Source organism: Vigna unguiculata, chromosome 4 (genome assembly GCF_037176805.1).
Source record: "Vigna unguiculata cultivar grain cowpea cultivar isolate G323 ecotype 2 chromosome 4, ASM3717680v1, whole genome shotgun sequence".
Lineage (NCBI taxonomy): Eukaryota > Viridiplantae > Streptophyta > Magnoliopsida > Fabales > Fabaceae > Vigna > Vigna unguiculata.
In genome coordinates, this window is record NC_140795.1 from 41,138,687 (window position 1) to 41,159,329 (window position 20,643).

At 32.1% G+C, this 20,643-nt stretch overlaps 1 protein-coding gene and 1 pseudogene across 1 annotated transcript; both read left to right on the forward strand.

Moving 5' to 3' along the window:
• Positions 1 to 831: 831 nt before the first annotated feature.
• LOC146887195 (receptor-like protein EIX2) lies at positions 832 to 5,085 on the forward strand (annotated as a pseudogene).
• A 2,166-nt stretch (positions 5,086 to 7,251) lies between these two features.
• LOC114181732 (receptor-like protein EIX2) lies at positions 7,252 to 11,205 on the forward strand. Its single transcript, XM_085672325.1, has 2 exons — positions 7,252 to 10,485; positions 10,975 to 11,205. The coding sequence occupies exon 1, from the start codon at positions 7,258 to 7,260 to the stop codon at positions 10,465 to 10,467; it is 3,210 nt and encodes a 1,069-aa protein (XP_085528451.1). The 5' UTR covers positions 7,252 to 7,257; the 3' UTR covers positions 10,468 to 10,485; positions 10,975 to 11,205.
• The last annotated feature ends 9,438 nt before the right edge of the window (positions 11,206 to 20,643 follow it).

The following is a 20,643-nucleotide window of genomic DNA, read 5'->3' on the forward strand; positions in this document are numbered from 1 at the left end:
GTTATACGAAGAAGAATATTAGCATCGTCATAAAGCCGAGGCAGAAATGTTGATATATGTAGAAGAAGAAATGTCTCCATAAAACTGAGGTCATTGCAAGAAACTAGAAGGAAGTCTTACTAGGAACGACCTCTCTGAAAGAAGCTAGGGTTGAGGAGATGGTGTGCGAGGAGATGGTGCGTGTGAAGATAGAATCGGGATCTTAGATTATGTAAAGTAATTATTTTAGTTAAGAAAATGTTTAAAAGAAGATATGTTAGTTGTTATTTGGGAGAATAATTTTAGATTATCTCTAAGGCTATTGTTATTCATTACATCTACAATATTTGTAACCGATTTATCTTCTATAAATAAGAATGTTACTCTCCACCTCCACCAAATCTGAACATAGAAGTACAATAAGAAGAAAAGGTGAACCGAAACGCAACTCTAATATATTATATAAAAACAAAATCAAAAAAATTTACATATACATATAAATTAATATATTTTTTTTTCTAAAATATGTATTAAAAATTAACCTATATCAACGTAAAACGAAATTTAAAAAATGACGTAAAATTTGAAAATAAAAAAGTAGAAAGACTTCAAATTCTAGTCTACACAAGTAAAGATATCAATCTTGCTGCGTTTATAGTCGTTAAGGGTGTTACACATCTCTTAAAAAACAATATAACACAAGATATTGTATTGTAAGTTCTACAACATTTCTTATATCGTGTGCTAATTATTATAGGTTTAATTCCACTTACACATTTATAATATAATACAGTGTGGTAAATCTTTTTCACATTGGTCATCAACTACGGTTTCTCCATTTTAGAATTTCAGAGGCTTTCCACTAAACTCCTATCACACTGCACGATGGTCTTTTTATATTGCTAGTGGGTAGTTCAATAAACCATGTTTGATGAAGCGATGAGAAAATATGAATCAGTGAGCATGTGAACGCTGGGAATAGATGCCAACCACCACCACTTTACTCTCCCAAACTCCTTATATAACAAATCCTTCCTGCTTCTGCCTTTCACACCTCACAACTAAGAATTAGCTGAAATAATGACTCGTGTTCTGGAACGATTTTATGCACTTCTCCTGCTTCTCATGCATGCTGCAGGACCCGTCCTCGGATTCAACAATACCTCTGAAATAAAGTGCAATGAGAGGGAGAGACAAGCACTCCTCAGCTTCAAACTTGACCTCGTAGATGTCAATGGCATGCTTTCTACATGGAGGGATGATGAAAAAAGTCGAGATTGTTGCAAATGGAAAAACATTCAATGTGACAATCAAACAGGTCTTGTAACCATCCTTCGTCTTCGTGGTTCTGAGACACAATATTTGAGAGGTGCACTCAATATCAGTTCATTGTTTCCCTTGCAAAATATTCAATATTTAGATCTCAGCTACAATTTTTTTATAGGCAATGACATCGGAGAACTCATAGGCTCACTTACCAACTTAAGATATCTCAATCTCTCCAATTCTTTTTTTAGTGGCAGCATTCCTATCCAACTTGGAAGCCTTACACATTTAAGGTATCTCGATCTCAGTTACAATTATCTCGACCAGGAACTCCCTTATCAGCTTGGAAGCCTTAAATATTTAAGGTATCTCGATCTCAATTATAATTATCTTGAAGGGAAACTCCCTAGTCAACTTGCAAATATGTCACAGTTGAGATACCTTGGTCTCAGTTGTAATTACTTTTCTGGAGCACTCCCTTTCCAGGTTGGGAATTTTCCTTACTTGCAAACTCTTATACTTGCTGGTGATTTTGATGTCAAACCTAAGGATGCCAAATGGTTGTCTAATCTCTGTTCATTAACACATCTTGCCTTCGATGGTTTACATAACCTTCACTGGTTTCAAATGTTTCACTGTACTAAGCTAAGAGAGTTGAGACTAGTTGATTGTTCTCTTTCAGATACCCATATTCATTCTCTATTTTATTCACCTTCCAACTTTTCCAATTCTCTTACCATCCTTGATCTTTCTTCTAATATGCTCACATCCTCATCATTTCAGTTGTTGTCTAACTTTAGCCTTAACCTTCAAGAGCTTTATCTTTCTCATAATAACATTGTTTTCTCATCTCCTGTCTTCTCAAGTTTTCCTTCTCTTGTGATCCTTGACCTTTCTTATAATAATATGACATCATTTATCTTTCAGGGTAGTTTCAACTTCAGTTCAAAACTTCAAAATCTTAATTTGCGAAGTTGTAGTCTCAGGGATGGTAGTTTTCTCATATCTGACATTTCAATTACGAATTCTTCATCTTCTCTTGCCTCGCTTGATCTCTCCTCAAATCTGTTAAAATCATCATCCATATTTTACTGGCTCTTCAATTCCACTACCAATCTTCGTACCCTTGACCTTTATGAAAACGTGTTGGAAGGTCCCATTCCAGATGGATTTGGGAAAGTAATGAAATCTCTTGAGTTTCTTGACCTCTATGGTAACAAACTGCAAGGCGAGATTCCATCTTCCTTTGGGAACATATGTGCACATTGCAGAGATTAGACCTCTCAAATAACGAGTTGAGTGGGGAAATTTCAAGCTTATTTCAAAATTCTTCACGGTGCAACAGACACGTGTTTCAGAGTTTGGATTTATCTAATAACCAGATTACAGGCATGCTACCTACAATCATTGGATTGCTATCTGGGTTGGAGTACTTGTTCTTGGATGGAAATCGTTTGGAGGGTGACGTCACTGAATCCCATCTTTCCAATTTTTCCAAGTTAAGACACTTATATTTGTCAGATAACTCTCTATCTCTAAAAATAGACCCTAATTGGGTTCCTCCTTTCGAATTATATGTTCTGAAACTAAGATCTTGCATGTTAGGCCCCACTTTTCCTAGTTGGCTCCAGACTCAACGCTCCTTAGCTTTTCTTGATATTTCTGATAATGGGCTGAATGGTTCAGTACCAAAATTGTTTTGGAACAACTTGGAAAATGTGCAATGTTTGAATATGTCTCAGAATAATCTCACCGGTGCAATTCCTAATACATCGATGAAGCTTCTCAATAGACCATTTATAATTCTGAATTCGAATCAGTTTGAAGGAAAAATTCCATCGTTTTTACTACAAGCTTCAGAGTTGAGGCTTTCTGACAATAAATTTTCAGATCTATTTTCATTCATATGTGACCAGAGCAGCTCTGCAATGACTATTTTAGATTTATCAAACAATCAATTGAAGGGAAAACTCCCAGAGTGTTGGAAACATGTAAATCGGTTACTGTTTCTTGATTTAAGCAATAACAAATTGTCAGGGAAGATTCCTGTGTCCATGGGCAGCCTCGTTAAATTGGAAGTCTTGGTCTTACGGAACAATAACCTAACGGGTGAATTAGCTTCCACTTTGAAGAACTGCAACAATTTAACTACATTGGATGTGGGTGAAAATATGTTGTTTGGTCCCATTCCATCATGGATCGGAGAAAGTATGAAGCAGTTAATAATTTTGAACATGCGAAAGAATCACTTTTCTGGAAATCTTCCCAGTGAACTCTGTTATTTGAAGCATATTCAATTCTTGGATCTCTCAAAGAATATGTTATCAAAAGGAATCCCAACATGCTTAAACAATTTGACTGCAATGTTTGAAAAGAGCATCCACACACGTGGGTTTATAAATTATATAAAAATTGCTGAACATGAATGGTGTATCTTATACAAGTTTTCCTACGGGCGAGTATACCCTTAACATAAGCCTGATGTGGAAAGGGGTTGAACAGGGATTCAAGAACCCAGAGTTAAAGCTTAAGAGCATTGATCTTTCGAGTAATAAGTTGACAGGTGAAATACCAAAAGAGATCGGATATCTACTTGGGTTAGTTTCTTTGAATTTATCAAGAAACAATCTGAGTGGAGAAATTCCTTCAGAGATAGGAAATTTGAGTTCACTAGAGTCCCTCGACTTATCAAGAAATCATATTAGTGGTGGAATTCCTTTCTCACTTTCTGAAATTGATTTTCTTGGGAAGTTAGATCTGTCACACAACTCTCTGTCTGGAAGGATACCATCAGGAAGACACTTTGGAACTTTTGATGTCTCTAGTTTTGAAGGGAATGTTGGTCTTTGTGGTGAACAACTTAACAGAACTTGTCCTGAAGATGGAAATCAGACAACAATAAAGACTGAAGAACATGGAAATGATGATGAAGATAATGTTTTGTATGAGGCATTGTACATGAGCATGGGGATTGGATATTTCACTGGGTTTTGGGGCTTATTCGGGACAATGCTACTTTGGCGTTCTTGGAGAAATACTTATCTCAGATTCCTAAACAGATTGACATATGGTATATATGTGTTGTTGGTGCTCTGATTGCAAGAAGAAGGTACGTTTGTCATATATATCGATACCTGCTTCAAAAAAAAAATGGAATACATATTTTTTAATAGAAAGCTCTAATTAAATTAAATGCATTCCGATTGTTAGGAGTAGTTTGTTTCATTTGATCCTAACTTAACTAATTCAGTAATCACACTTTACTATAACACTTATTGCTTTAACTATAGTGTGTGACTTAGAGAGAGGAAAAAAGAAAAAATAGTTTACATGATTCAACTGTGTTTAATTTTGTTTAATAATAATGATGAAATAGTTATATGTATCAAACGTAACATATTTTATTAGATGTTTTTTTTTTTTTTACGTTAAAAGAAGAATAACGAATTTTTTTTAAATATGATTTTTTCGAACAGTTAAATTTTATTTGAATGCTAAAAATATTATTAAAATATTAATTTATTATCATATTAAATGATTTAATAAAAATACTATTTTTTTAGAAAAATGTTTCATTTTAATTCACACAAATTAAATTCCCATATTTTATTTATGATGTAATAAACGACATCAATGGTTATACAAAAATTGCAGGTTATTGCAGTTGTGCTACACGCGCATCCGATTGATCTCGGGTGAAGGAAATCATAATTGGTATCTATAAAAGTGCAAGATATGTATTCAGTGTTATAGTTTGAATGTTTTTAGTAAGTAATTTATGTCAAAATGTTGTTTCTAGACTCTGATTTCACTGAGTTGTTTTGCATAATACATTTCTAACGTCGTTACTTTTCAATTCTGTGGTTAAAATATCTTTTTGGTCTCAATTTTCGTCAAGTTTTTTTAAATAAGTTCTAATTTTGGTTTTATATTTAAATAGGTCTCAATTTTCGTGAATTTTGTTCAATTGGGTCTTTTTTACTAACACCGTTTAAATCATTAACGGCCATGAACAGTGACTGTCACGTGTCACTTCGTGGTTTTTTTGAATTTTTTTTATTTCTTATTTTTTTTTTAAATTTTAAAAAAAATTTTAATATTTTTTTTTAAATATATACGTGTCAACCCAGGAGCGTGCCACGTGTCACTTCGTGGTTTTTTTTGAATTTTTTATTTATTTTATTTTTTTGAATTTTTTTTAAATGTCCACGTGTCAAGCCAGTAGTGTGTCATGTGTTAAAGTCAATATTCTATTTTCAATATTCTATTTTCAATTTGGTCCCTATATTTGTTATTTTTGTTCAATTAGGTCCCAATTTTTGTTAACATTAATCAATTTGGTCCCTTTTGAAGATGTGACCAAATTTAATTTTTATATCAAAGTTATAATGATGTGAATTTTAATATATTATATAAAAATATTTAATAAAAAATGTGAATTTTAATATAAAAATTAAATTTAGTTTTAATTTGGAGAGGGACCAAATTGGTTAATGTTAACAAAAATTGGGACCTAATTGAACAAAAATAACAAATATAGGGACCAAATTGAATTTAGAACATTGACTTTCACATGTGGCACGCTACTGAGTTGACACGTGGACATCTAAAAAAAATTAAAAAAAAAACTAAAAAAAACTAAAAAAAAAAAACAAATTAAAACATGAAGTGACACGTGGCACACTCCTAGGTTGACACGTGTACATTTTAAAAAAATTTAATTTTTTTTAAAAAAAAAATTAAAAAAAATAAAAATAAAAAAAAAAAAATTCAAAAAAATCACGAAGTAACACGTGGCAGTCACTGTTCATGGCCGTTAATAATTTAAATGGTGTTAGCAAAAAAGGACCCAATTGAACAAAATTGACGAAAATTGAGACCTATTTGAACACAAAACCAAAATTAGGACTTATTTGAAAAAACTTGATGAAAATTGGTACCAAAAAGGTATTTTAACCTTTAATTTTATATTTTATTTTCAACACAACTTTTCTAATAACTCTAAACCTAATATGATTGAACATACCCGTTTATTTATTTATTTCTAGTTAAGGGTCTTGTGTCGCAGCGGATGATAATGAATAAATACAGTTAATATTAATCGTAGTATGTCAATTCATAAATTTAATAAATTTATTTAAATATTATTCTGTTTATTTGATGTGTGTAATATATAACTTGAATCAAAACAATAGAACCATATACAATTCAACATCCATTTTTTTATTCTGTCAAATTATCTCCTGAAAGTTTAGTTAATTAGCAACTTGCACGTTTGAAGAAGAGTTTTGGCCCGGAATTAACATACGAATCAGTTAATTTCACAATTATATTGCTATTAAAAAATGGTTGTACATTCTATTTTTGTTTTTTATTTTTTTGAAGAATGACAAGAATATGTAAGAATCAATTCCAAGAGGCGTGTCCGTAGTCGTATGCGTGTGACATGATGTGTACATGGTCATGATTGCTGCAAACGGCAAGACATTGAATGAAAGTGTTCAATTCATGTACACATGTTTCATATTCTCGGTAAATATTCAACGTTACAATCATAATAACTATTTTTTCTTCATCTCTTGTTTTCATCCCCAATAATTTTCTCAATACTTTTCATTCATGTTTCAAGTCAAGTCAACTATCACTTTCTATTGTACAGAAACTGTTTCGAAGTCTCCGTCACGTTTCCTGGCATTATTTTATTAATAATAATAGTATGAAACATTTGACGTTAGTTATGAAACGTGTTAGTCTATTTGTCATAAGTTATTGGTGTGAAAACTCCTTTTCTGTTTGATCGCACAGAGCCCAACAAAAATTCTACACATGAATCATGATGATGATATTTTGAGTGCATGTAATTAAAAGTAGTGGGTGCATCAAAAAGCATATTTGGTGGAAAAATGACACCACCCCAAGCACTATACTCTACCAGAACGCTTATATATATTCAATCGTTTTGGTTTTGCCATTCACACTTCACGATTAAGAGTAGACTCATCAAAAAAAGTGATGACTACTTGTTTTCCTAGACTCTGTTATGCACTTCTCCTGCTATTGCTGCCTGCTGCAGAATCCATTCTCGGATTGAACAATAGCACAGAAATAAAGTGCATTGAGAGGGAGAGACAGGCACTCCTCCACTTCAAACATGGCCTCATAGATGGCTATGGCATGCTGTCTACATGGAGGGATGATGAAAACAATAAAGATTGTTGCAAATGGAAAGGCATTCAATGCGACCATCAAACAGGTCATGTAAGCTTCCTTCGTCTCCGTGGTTCGGATACACAATTTTTGAGAGGTGCAGTCAATATCAGTTCATTGTTTCCTTTGCAAAATATTCAACATTTGGATCTCAGCAACAATGGTTTCGTAGGGAGTCACATCCCACAACTCATTGCCTCACTTACCAACTTAAGATATCTCAATCTCTCCTATTCTGATTTTGGTGGCAGCATTCCTATCCAACTTGGAAGCCTTACGTATTTAAGGTATCTAGATCTCAGTCATAATAATCTTGATGGGAAAATCCCTTCTCAACTTGGAAATTTGTCACAGTTGAAGTACCTTGATCTCAGTGGAAATTCATTTTCTGGAGCACTCCCATTCCAGGTTGGGAATCTTCCTTTCTTGCACACTCTTAGACTTGGTGGTTATTTTGATGTCAAACCTAAGGATGCAAAGTGGTTGTCTAATCTCAGTTCCCTAACACATCTTGCCCTGTATTATTTACAAAATCTTCAGTGGTTACAAACGATTACTTTTCCAAATTTAAAAGAGTTGAGGCTAGTTGACTGTTCTCTTTCAGATACCCATATTCATTCTCTGTTTTATTCACCTTCCAACTTTTCCAATTCTCTTATCATCCTTGACCTTTCTGATAATATGCTCACATCCTCAACATTTCAATTACTGTCTAACTTTAGCCTTAATCTTCAAGAGCTTTATCTTTCTCAAAATAACATTGTTTTCTCATCTCCTGTCTTCTCAACCTTTCCTTCTCTTGTGACCCTTGACCTTTCCTATAATAATATGACATCATCAGTCTTTCAAGGTAGTTTCAACTTCAGTTCAAAACTTCAAAATCTTTATTTGTCAAATTGTGGTCTAAGTGATGATAACTTTCTCATCTCAGCTATTTCAATTACGAATTCTTCATCTTCTCTTGCCTCGCTTGATCTCTCCTCAAATCTGTTGAAATCATCATCCATATTTTACTGGCTCTTCAACTCCACTACCAATCTTCGTACACTTCAACTTTATAATAACATGTTGGAAGGTCCCATTCCAGATGAATTTGGAAAAGTGATGAAATCCCTTCAAGTTCTTGACCTCTCCGATAACAAACTTCAAGGTGCCATTCCATCTTTCTTTGGGAACATCTGCACATTGGAGAGTTTAATCCTCTTCAATAACAAGCTGAGCGGAAAATTTTCTAGCTTCTTTCAGAATTCATCATGGTGCAACAAGCACGTGTTTCAGATTTTGGATTTATCCTCTAACAACATTACAGGAACATTACCTAAAAGCATTAGATTGCTATCTGAGTTGGAGTACTTGTTATTGGATGGAAATTGCTTGGAGGGTGACGTCACTGAATCCCATCTTTCCAGTTTTTCCAAATTAAGGTACTTATCTTTGTCAAATAACTCATTGTCTGTAAAATTTGTCCCTACTTGGGTTCCACCTTTCCAGTTACAAAATTTGGGACTAAGATCTTGCAAGTTGGGTCCTAGTTTTCCTAGTTGGCTCCATACTCAAAGTTCGTTAAGTGACCTCGATATTTCCGACAATGGGCTTAATTACGTACCGGATTGGGTTTGGGACAACTTGCAAAATATGATAACATTGAATATGTCTCACAACAATCTCAGTGGTCCGATTCCTAATATATCATTGAAGCTTCACTGTGCACCATCGGTAATTCTAAATTCAAATCAGTTTGAAGGCAAAATTCCATCGTTTTTACTACAAGCTTCAAAATTGAGGCTTTCTAACAATAAATTCTCAGATCTGTTTTCATTCATATGTAACCAAGGCAACTCCGAAATGTGGATTTTAGATTTGTCAAACAATCAACTGAAGGGACAGCTCCCTGACTGTTGGACATCTGTAGATCGGTTATTGTATCTTGATTTAAGCAACAATAAATTGTCAGGGAGGATTCCTTTGTCTATGGGCAGCCTTGTTGAATTGAAAGTTTTGGTTTTACGAAACAATAACCTGACAGGTGAATTAGCTTCGACTTTGAAGAATTGCAGCAATTTAAATATGTTGGATGTGGCTGATAATATGTTGTGCGGCTCCATACCATCATGGATCGGACAAAGTATGCAACAGTTGATAATCTTGAACATGCGAGAGAATCACTTTTCTGGAAATCTTCCTATCCAACTCTGTTATTTGAAGTATATTCAATTATTGGATCTTTCGAAGAATATGTTATCAAAAAGAATTCCATCATGCTTAAAGAAATTGACTGCCATGTCTAAAAAGGACATGCACACACGTGGCACTCTAAATCCTGTGTATTTCACATATACCAATTATTTTAAATTTTTAGGCTATTTTTTGGAGGAAGAGTATTCCTTTAACATGATATGGAAAGGTGTGGAACAGAGGTTCAAGAATCCAGAGTTAATTAAGGGCATTGATCTTTCAAGTAATAAGTTAACGGGTGAAATACCAAAAGAGATTGGATATTTGGTTGGGTTAGTTTCTTTGAACTTATCAAGAAATAATCTGAGTGGAAAAATTCCTTCAGAGATAGGAAATTTAAGTTCACTGGAATCCCTTGACTTATCAAGAAATCAAATCAGTGGAGGAATTCCTCTTCCTCTATCCGAAATTGACAATCTAGGCAAATTAGACTTGTCACACAATTTTCTTTCTGGAAGAATCCCATCAGGAAGACATTTTGAAACCTTCGATGCATCTAGTTTTGAAGGAAATATGTACCTTTGTGGTGAGCAACTTAACAAAAGTTGTTATGGAGACGGAGATCAAACAACAGGAAAACTTTCGGAAGCCGAAGCAATAAATGATGAAGACAGTGTTTTCTATGAGGCATTGTGCATGAGCATGGGGATTGGATACTTCACTGGATTTTGGGGCTTATTAGGACCAATACTACTTTGGAGTTCTTGGAAAAATGCTTATCTGGACTTCTTAAACAGATTGACAATCGGTATGTATGAACAATGTGGCAAGTGTAGGTGACCTGATTGCAGGAAAAAGGTATGTTAGTCAGATATATCAATATTTGCTTCACAAATAAATAAATCAGAATACATATTTTGAACAAAAAACTGTAATTAAATATAATCTAATTATTAGGAGAAGTATTTTATTTGTTCATCCTAGTTTAACAATTTTAGTAATCACCCTTACTATAAATAATACTTATTGCTTTAACGGAAGTGTATTACAGAGGGAAAAAAAGAAAAAAATACATTTCATGACTGAATATTATGTTTCATAATTCAATGATGAAATATTTATTTGTATCTAATCATGTAACATATTTTCTCAGATGATATTTTTATTTTAAAAGAAGAATATTGAATTTTCGTAACTATGATTTTTTTAAATATTATTAAATATTTAATTTATTATCATATTAAATGATTTAGTTAAAATAATATATTCTAATTTGACACAGTCAAATATAATTCCGTCGTTATTTATGTTGTAATAAACCAATTGACGGTTATACAAAACTTGTAGGCTATTGCAGTTGTACTAGGCACTTCTGATTGATCTCGGAAGAAGGAAAGCACCGTTGATAGCCATGTGTGTGAAGTTTATACCATCACTTGATTGATGAATAGGTATATCTCCTTTTTGTTTTGTAATTGTTATAAAAATTTACAAATATTTTGAAAAGATTGTAAATAAATTTAAAGTATTATATTATACATTTTGTTTATTCCTCCAAAATATTAAATAATATAAATAATGACGACGTAATATGTTATTTCCTAATGTAACTCTCAGTGACTCTCACGGCTGAATTATTTATACTTATATTATATATAATAGAAGATTTTTATTTTGAATTAAATATGTTTTTATCCTTTAATTTTTAGTGAATTTTGAAATTAATTCATTTTAAGACTTTGGACCAATTTAGTCCATCATATTTCGAATTGTCGAAGTACGTGAATTTAGTCATTTTAATCAAATTTTATTATTTTATTAGGTTTATTTGATGTTTCGTAAGTATTTCAGGAATTGTATTATTATTTTAGGATTTTAATCATATTTTTTGTTTAATGTTAAGTCAAATATTATTATGAAATACGCTTAAAATGTCAAATAAATTGAATAAAATTTGATTAAAAAGACTAAATTTACGTATTTCGATAAATGAAGGACTAAATTGGTTCAAAGTTTCAAAATGAACTAATTCCAAAATCCATCAAAAATTAAGGCAACAAAAACATATTTAACCTTTTTATCTTTGATGTCTATATTTATTTTTTAGTTTTATTCTTTAAATATTTTTTTCAGATTAGAATAATTATTTTATTAAATTTATCTTTTAAGTAATTGTTCTTTTAAATTTAGTCGATTTTTCCAATTTAACGTTATTTTAAACTCAATAATTTCTTAATTATAAGTCTACAAAATAAATAAAAATGATTTAAAATAAATCATAAAAACATTTGTATTTAATTTTATAACAATTTATGTTTATATGTAAAGAGGATTCGTCTTCTGTACATAAATTTTGTTTCCATTTTACCTTTTTATAATATAATTATTAACTAAATTTAAAAAAATATAATTTATAACTAATTTTTATAAATAATTGCTATTTTGAAGTATATTGTATAAAAGTATGCCTAGTGCATGTGTTTGTACTAATAAAAATAATAAAAATTAGGATTCTTCTTTTTGATGTAGACATTTTGCTTTTCAAGTTTATCATTTAAATAAAAGTTTTCTTAAATTAAAATAATTATTTTTTAATGTCATCCTTTAAGTATTTTTTTTAATTAAACCTTTTTTTTTCAATTTGACATTTTTTAAATTTAACTATTTTCTTAATTATAAAACTACCTACAAAATAAATAAAACTATTTATAATATAACAATAAAAATTATTTATATTTTTTATAATTATAATTGTAATATTGTATTTAAAATAATTTTATTATTTAAAATATTCTTTTTTAGATTTTTCTTCATATATAACAATCACACTCACCTATACATACAAAAAGGCATATCTTTTAGAAAAACAAATGTTCATTTACAATTAAACACATTATTCATATCTACAAATTTATTATTATAATTTTAGCTAAAGATTAAAAATCAAACAAATAAATATTTACAAGATAATTATGGTGAACCTGAATATAATATAAATATTTTATGAAAAAAAACTTTACACAAAAGGATAAATTGTAACATTTACAAGTATATTTAAATAAAATAAAGATCTACATCTTATTATTAAAAATAAAAATAAAGTTCATGGTATCTTAAAATCTTCAATGTTCTCATTCTTTAAAACTTTGACTTGACCAATGAAAAACTAAAATTTACAATTATATAATTAAGGTGTAGTTAGTTTTATATGCACGTTTTTTCATAACCAGAGATGCAACGGGCATAAGAACGAGTTTCGCTATCTCATATCTATTCTCGTAGAAAAAATTCATTCTTATTTTCATATTTAAATTTAACGGGTATCAAATTTCTGTCTCATCTCCACCAGGTAATAGGTATAATCTCGTACATATACCCGTACCGGTTTTCTTACTATTTCAATATTAAATTTAATTAATTTTTATAAAATAATAAAAAATTACGGTAAAGGAAACATAATATTATCAAATGTTCAATATTAAGAGATAGTTGTTTTTTCAATATCAAATACTTTGACATAAATTATAATTGTTTACATTTTATATTAGAATACCAAATAAAATTTCATGAGAACCAAAACATTTATTAAATTTGTAAGCATTAATGAAACCTAGTTGATAAAATTAAAAAATATTTTAAAAAATATATAAAGGGAAAACAAATATTCAAATTAAAATATATTTTAAATGCTTATTTACTTCAATTTTTTAAGTTCTAATGAATCCCTTTTTCCTTTTTTATATACTAATAAAAGTTATAATACATCACTTGATCAAAATGACGTAAAAAATAAATAATAAACATAATAATAAAACTTTAATATAGAACTTGTATCTTTTGGACTCCAATATATGTTGGATGGTGATAAAAAAATATTAATGGCAATTACATTAAATTTATAAAATTATAGTAAAAAAATGACAACATGATTGATAATGAGTTAGAAAGTAAAATATAATTAGATAAAATATATCGATATAGTATTCTATACGATGAGAATAAACAACAAATAAAAATATTATAAAATTTACAAACGTGTGTTTTATAAACTATTCAACGTTTGGATCTAGCTACAATTATTTTCTGCGGAATCACATCCCACAACTCATGGGCTCACTAACCAACTTAAGATATCTCAATCTCTCCTATTCTCATTTTGGTGGGAGCATTCCTACCCAACTTGGAAGCCTTACACATTTATTGTCTCTGGATTTAAGTCACAATTATCTTCTCCGTGGAGATATCCCTTATCAACTTGGAAGCCTTTCAAATTTAACGTCTCTCGATCTCAGTTATAGTAATCTTGATGGTAAACTTGTAGAATATGATATTCCATATAATCAAGATCATTGCACTAGAAGAACAAGAACCTGTCTATTGATTTGAAACTGTGAAAGAAGGAAAAGTACTGATACACTATTGACTTCTATATATATATAGAAGGGTAAAACTGTAAAACGTAATAAACCAAAACAAATAAAGACTAAAAACAATTAGTTACATCAGTATTTAGTTACAACAGCCCTTCCTCAAGCTGGATTATGTATAGTCATTAATCCAAGCTTGGAAACAATATTTTTGAAAGCTGGACTGTCAAGAGCCTTTGTGAAGGCATCTGCAAGCTGGTCATGTGAACGTATAGGCAGGAGATGGAAAAGATTGGCTTGAAGCTTGTCACGAACCACATGACAGTCAATGTCAATGTGCTTTGTTCTTTCATGAAAAGTTGGGTTGTGAGCTATGTGGCGGGCTGACTCATTGTCACAATAAAGAGTAGCTATGGCAGAGGTTTTTATATGAAGATCTTAGAGGAGGTAAGTTATCCATTGCAATTCACAGGTAGTAGTAGCCAAGGCGCGGTATTCTGCTTCTGAAGAAGAGCGTGAGACAGTAGACTGCTTCTTTGACTTCCATGAAATGAGAGAATTTCCCAAGAAAATACAATAGCCCGTTGTGGACCTTCTAGTATTGGGACAAGAGGCCCAATCTGAATCACTGAATCCTTTCAATTGAATCCCACTATTAGAGGCAAAAAAAAGACCTTGTGCAGGGTTGGATTTAATGTATCGCAAAACGTGTTGTGCAGCTTGATGATGATAGGTGGTTGGATTCTAAACAAATTGGCTAAGGAGATGGATGGCAAAGCTAATATCAGGCCAAGTGTTGGTGAGGTATAGAAGTCTCCCAATGAGTCTTCTATAAGATTCAGCATCACACAAGGGAGCATCAGTGAGGAATAATTGTTTGTAGTTCTTCGATATAGGAGTGTGACATGGTTTACTGCCAAGCATCCCAGAATCAGTCAAGATATCTAAAGCATACTTTCTTTGGCAAAGATGGATTCCATGTTTTGATCGTGCAACCTCCAAACCAAGGAAGTATTTCAATTCTCCTAAGTCTTTGATTTTGAAGCTTTTATTAAGGGTCTGCTTTATTTCTTCAATGGCAGCTAAGGAATTTCCAGCAAGAATAATATCATCTACATACACAAGCAAAGTAGTGAAAGCAATATCTGTTTTTTTGATAAAAAGGGAATGATCAGACTTAGACTGCACAAAGCCAATAGAGATAAGGAACGAAGAAAGTTTGGCAAACCATTGTCGACTAGCTTGCTTTAAGTCGTACAAGGACTTGGTTAGCTTACAAACCTGATTTGATTGTGATAGAATAAGTCCCGGAGGGGGAATCATATAGACTTCTTCTATGAGATCTCCATGCAAGAATGCATTATCTACATCCAGCTGGTGTAAATGCCAATGTTGCGTGGCAGCTAAAGCTAAAAGTAATCTCACAGTCGTTAACTTTGCCACAGGTGAGAAAGTATCCAAGTAATCTATACCTTCAACTTGTGTGTAACCTTTAGCTACAAGGCGAGCCTTGTATCTCTCAATGGAGCCATCCGACTTGTATTTTATTTTGTAAACCCACTTGCAATCAATGGGAACCTTGTTCTTGGGTAACTTTGTCAAATACCAAGTCTTATTTGCTTGGAGAGCTTCTAATTCTGTTTTCATGGCAACTATCCATTCTGGGTATTTGCAAGCTTCCTTAAAATTTCTCGGCTCAGTGTGGGATGAGATAGCCATAGTAAAACGCAAATGTGTGTCAGATAATGATTTGTAGGACAAAACAGAAGAAATGGGATATTTAGTTTTACCTTTCAAATTTATCTGAGTGGAGTTGTTAATGTTGTGATGGTAGTCATTCAGAAAGTTTGGAGGCTTTTTGATTCTGCTAGAGCGTCTTAGGCAATCAACATTGGTATCTTCATTTTGAGTGGTCTCAGCATTGTTATTTTGAAGAGCATCATTAGTACTGCAAAATTGTTGATTCTGCAAAGATCTCTCACTATTGTGGCAATTCATATTAGTGTTGCAGTGATCAGTCTCAATTTGTTCAACCTGGACTCTACTATCACTGTTGTATTTGGTTGGCTCAATCAAGAAATTGAATTCATTATCCGTGGCAAGGCTCTCGTGATTAGAGAAGGAACGACCAATGTTGCTATAAGGAAAAACATTCTCATAGAAGATAACATTTCTATTAACAAATATTTCTCGATTAACCATATCAAGAAGCACATAACCCTTTACTCCATTTTTATAACCAAGGAAAACACATTTCCTAGATCTAGGATCAAGTTTTGTTCTATTATTTTCTAGAGTAGAGGCATAACACATAGATCCAAACGTTTTAAGGTTCATGTAAGTAGGAGGGGTATCATGCAATAACTCATAAGGGGATTTAGCATTTAAAGAAACCGAAGGCAACCTATTTATTATGTGTATGGCATGAGATATAGCATAACACCAGTAAAGCTTAGGTAAGCCAGACTGAAACATTAAACTACGAGTAACATTCAATATGTGTTGGTGTTTCCTTTCCACCACAGAATTCTGCTGTGGAGTCTCCACACAAGTTCTTTGGTGCAAAATTCCAAACTTATCATACAACTCATCATATTCAAATTCTTTCCCATTATCAGTCCTAATGATTTTGACAGCATAGTGAAACTGATTTTTAACATATATAATAAAATTCAAAAGCAGCGATCTAGTTTCACTCTTAGATTTCATAAGATATATCCATGTATGCCTAGTATGATCATCAACAATTGTAAGAAAGAATCTATGGCCATGAACAGAAGTAATAGAAAAGGGGCCCCAAATATCAACATGAATAAGGTTAAAAGCAGTGGCAGTTGAGGAATTACTCAATTGATAAGGAAGCTTGTGTTGTTTAGCAAAATGACAAACATCACAAATGTGTTTAGAATCAGCACGAATGTATGGAAATTTTTTACACAATATGTCAAGAATCCTGTTTAAAGGGTGGCCTAGTCTAAAATGCCACATATCTGAATCAAGTTCTTTATATTGCAAAACATTATTTACAAAGACTTGATTATAATCGCAAGAAAAATCTTGCAAGTAGTACAGGTCCTTATTGAGCTCAGCACGCCCAATCATCTTGGAAGTACCCCTGTCCTGGATCTGACAACTCTTGCAAGAAAATATTAGTTCACAATCCAAATCCCCAATTAAACGTTGCACAGAGATGAGATTAAAGGAAAACTCAGGTATGTATAAAACATTAAAAAGCATTAAATGCTCAGTGAATTTAACAGTGCCCGCATGAGTAGCTAAAACATGAGAATTGTTAGGCATTTTTATGCAAACTGGTTTAATCTTGTAGAATGAAATAAATTGTGACTTATCAAAAGTGACATGGTCTGTAGCACCAGTGTCAAGAATCCAAGAAAATTTACCTGATTGTAATTCTTCCTTTGTAATCTGTCCGGTGTGGCTCCAAATCTGATTGACACTATGACCAGAACTTTCCTGCAAAAGGCTTAATAGCTTTTGCACCTGTTCGTGAGTGAAGGGATTTCCATCTTGTTTAGAATCCTGATTAGTCTCAGATTCTGGATTGTTTTGGCTAGAAGTCTTTGTGCTTAGATTGCACACTTGATCACTCCTTCTATCAGAATTGGTGGTATTTCCAGACAAATCTTGCTTTTTGTACCAAGGAGGATACCCGTGTTTGGAGTAGCATTCATCCACCGTGTGATTAGGTTTGTGACAGTAGGTGCACTGTTTTCCTTGAGCAGCAAAGCGACCTCGTCCTCTTCCATGATTCTTCCAGCCACTTCCTCGTCCTTGAGACTTAGAATTGATTTGTTTTTCTTGATTCCAATTATTTTGTCTCTTTGCAGAGTTGATAGAAGCTTTGGTATCTTGGAAGACAGTACCCATTAACTGTCTTTCTTGCTGTATAACGAGAGAAAACACTCGATTTATGCCAGGAAGGGGTTCCATTAGTAGCACTTGAGTTTTGATCGTATTGTAAGTTTCATTCAATCCTTTGAGAAAGCACATTACGTATTCAATTTCTCTGTATTTGGCAATAATCTTGGACAAGGCGCAGGTACAAGGAGTGTTGCAAACGCAATCGGGTATAGGCCTCAAGAACTCCAATTCCTCCCAAAGGATCTTCAAATCTGTATAGAATTGGGTTATAGTTCGTTCTCCTTGTTTAACAGAATGAATCTCTTGCAACAAATCAGAGATCCGAAAATAATCTCCTTTAGAGAAACGTTCCTTTAAATCTTCCCAAAGAATCCTCGCAACATCAATGTAGACAATGCTCTCGGCAATCTGCGAAGAAAGAGTGCGAGTTATCCAAGACAAAATCATCATATTGCATCGTTCCCAGGCCTCGTAGGTTGGATCATCCCGTTCAGGAATCTTGATACTTCCGTCAACGAACTTCAATTTATTTTTCGAAAGAAGGGCACGACGCATATTTCTGCTCCATGAATGGTAATTGGTTTCACTAAGTGGAGGTGATACAAGAATCATTCCTGGATTTTCACCAAGATGCAAATAATAGGGACTGGATGGATTATTGACAATATCCACGGTTTGAGATCCAGGGAGAGATTCGGATGTGGTGGTAGAGGACGCCATGGGAGAAGAATCAAGAAACCGAAAGGAGATAACGAACCAGCACAAACGAGGGAGAAATGGGAGACAACGAAAGCAAAGGCGTTACCATCTGATACCATGTAGAATATGATATTCCATATAATCAAGATCACTGCGCTAGAAGAACAAGAACCTGTCTATTGATTTGAAACTGTGAAAGAAGGAAAAGTACTGATACACTATTGACTTCTATATATATATAGAAGGGTAAAACTGTAAAACGTAATAAACCAAAACAAATAAAGACTAAAAACAATTAGTTACATCAGTATTTAGTTACAACAAAACTCCCTTGTCAATTTGCAAATCTGTCACAGTTGAGGTACCTTGATCTTAGCGGAAATTCCTTTTCTGGAGCACTCCCCATTCCAGGTTGGGAATCTTCCTTTCTTGCACACTCTTAGACTTGGTGGAGATTTTGATGTCAAACCTAAGGATGCAAGGTGGTTGTCTAATCTCAGTTCCCTAACACATCTTGCCTTCAATGGTTTACATAACCCTGATTGGTTGCAAATGATTCATAGTCCAAAGCTAAGAGAGTTGAGGTTAGTTGACGACATATAAATTGTACATAAAATATACTTAATAGCAAATAAATAGATACAATTAGATAAAGACTTATAAGATGATAGATTTTTTAATCAATTTGGGTTTATTTGCTTTTCAAGTATCGGGGTTACTTTTTTAAAAAATTACCAAAAGAATTAAGCCGTTCCAACGAACGACTTCATTATTAATAAGTTATTTCCATCATCGACCATTTCTTATAAAGTCGCCGTAAATAGTACGACTTCATTGTTAATGTTGAAGTCATATTATTCAAGAACAACTTTCATCATGATTAATATAATTAATCACTTATGCTTATACTAAAAGTAGTGTATTGGTTGGACGACTTTCTTAAAAACAAAATTACACTGAAGTTGTGTAAGGATTAGAAGACTTCTACTATAAGCATTTTCGTATTTTATTGTTTTAGTTTTACGGAATTCGTGAAGTTATTACATGACTTCAATTTTTCCAAAACTCTTTTAATGCTTTTCAATTTTTATATAATCACCTTTTTCTTATTTTTAAATATTTGTTTAAATAATTTATTAATCAAATTAATAATAAATAAATAGGATACAATTGGATGGAGACTAATAAGAAGATACCATCAACCCTGAAATCTAACACTACATAGTCCCAGTCTCATGATCTGAACTTAAAGGCTGAACATAAAGTTTGTTTACGATTTTTCACTACATATATCACAACTCATTTATTTTAAGGTTAAATCATTTCGTCCGTTTTCATTTTTAAAGTGAAATTTTAAGTAGGTTCATTTCTTTTATGTATTTCGATTTGACTCTTATTTTGAAAATTTTGATACAATAAAATTATTTATGTTAGTACTCTATTAACAACATTAAAGAGATAACACATGACACTTCAAGATTTTTTATTTTATTTTTGGTTTTGATTTTCTTTTTTATTTTTTTTTTTGAAAAAAAAAGTTGATATATATCAAGCTGACGTCGAGTCACGTAACAGTTAATAGTGGTAGTGTGATGTGAGAGTAACCAAATACCAATTGCTTTAGTCTTAATTTGATTTCTATATTTTTATTTTGTCCCAATTCAGTTCCAATTACCTTTTTTAAAATTAAACAATTTTGTCTTCTTCAAATTGAAATCAGATTTAATTTTTATATAACTATTATGCAAACATTTTTATTAAATATTTTTAACAAGATTAAGTTTATTTAAATTTATATTTTACATTGAATTTTATTTAAAATTATTTTAAAGTTGTTAACATAAAGTAATAATAGAAAAAAAATCAAATTAAATTCATCTAACAAATATGCTAAACTTTTTTGTTGTTTGTTCTCTTCTTTTGCAATGATCACCTATATTAGTATGCACAGAGGAGGAAACACGGGGTGGTGTGCCTGTTGAGGAAGATGATGTTGTTGTCTTCATGCTATCGTTTAGTTTTTGTTATTAATCTTTTGAGAGATTTTTGTATTCTTTTATGTTATATA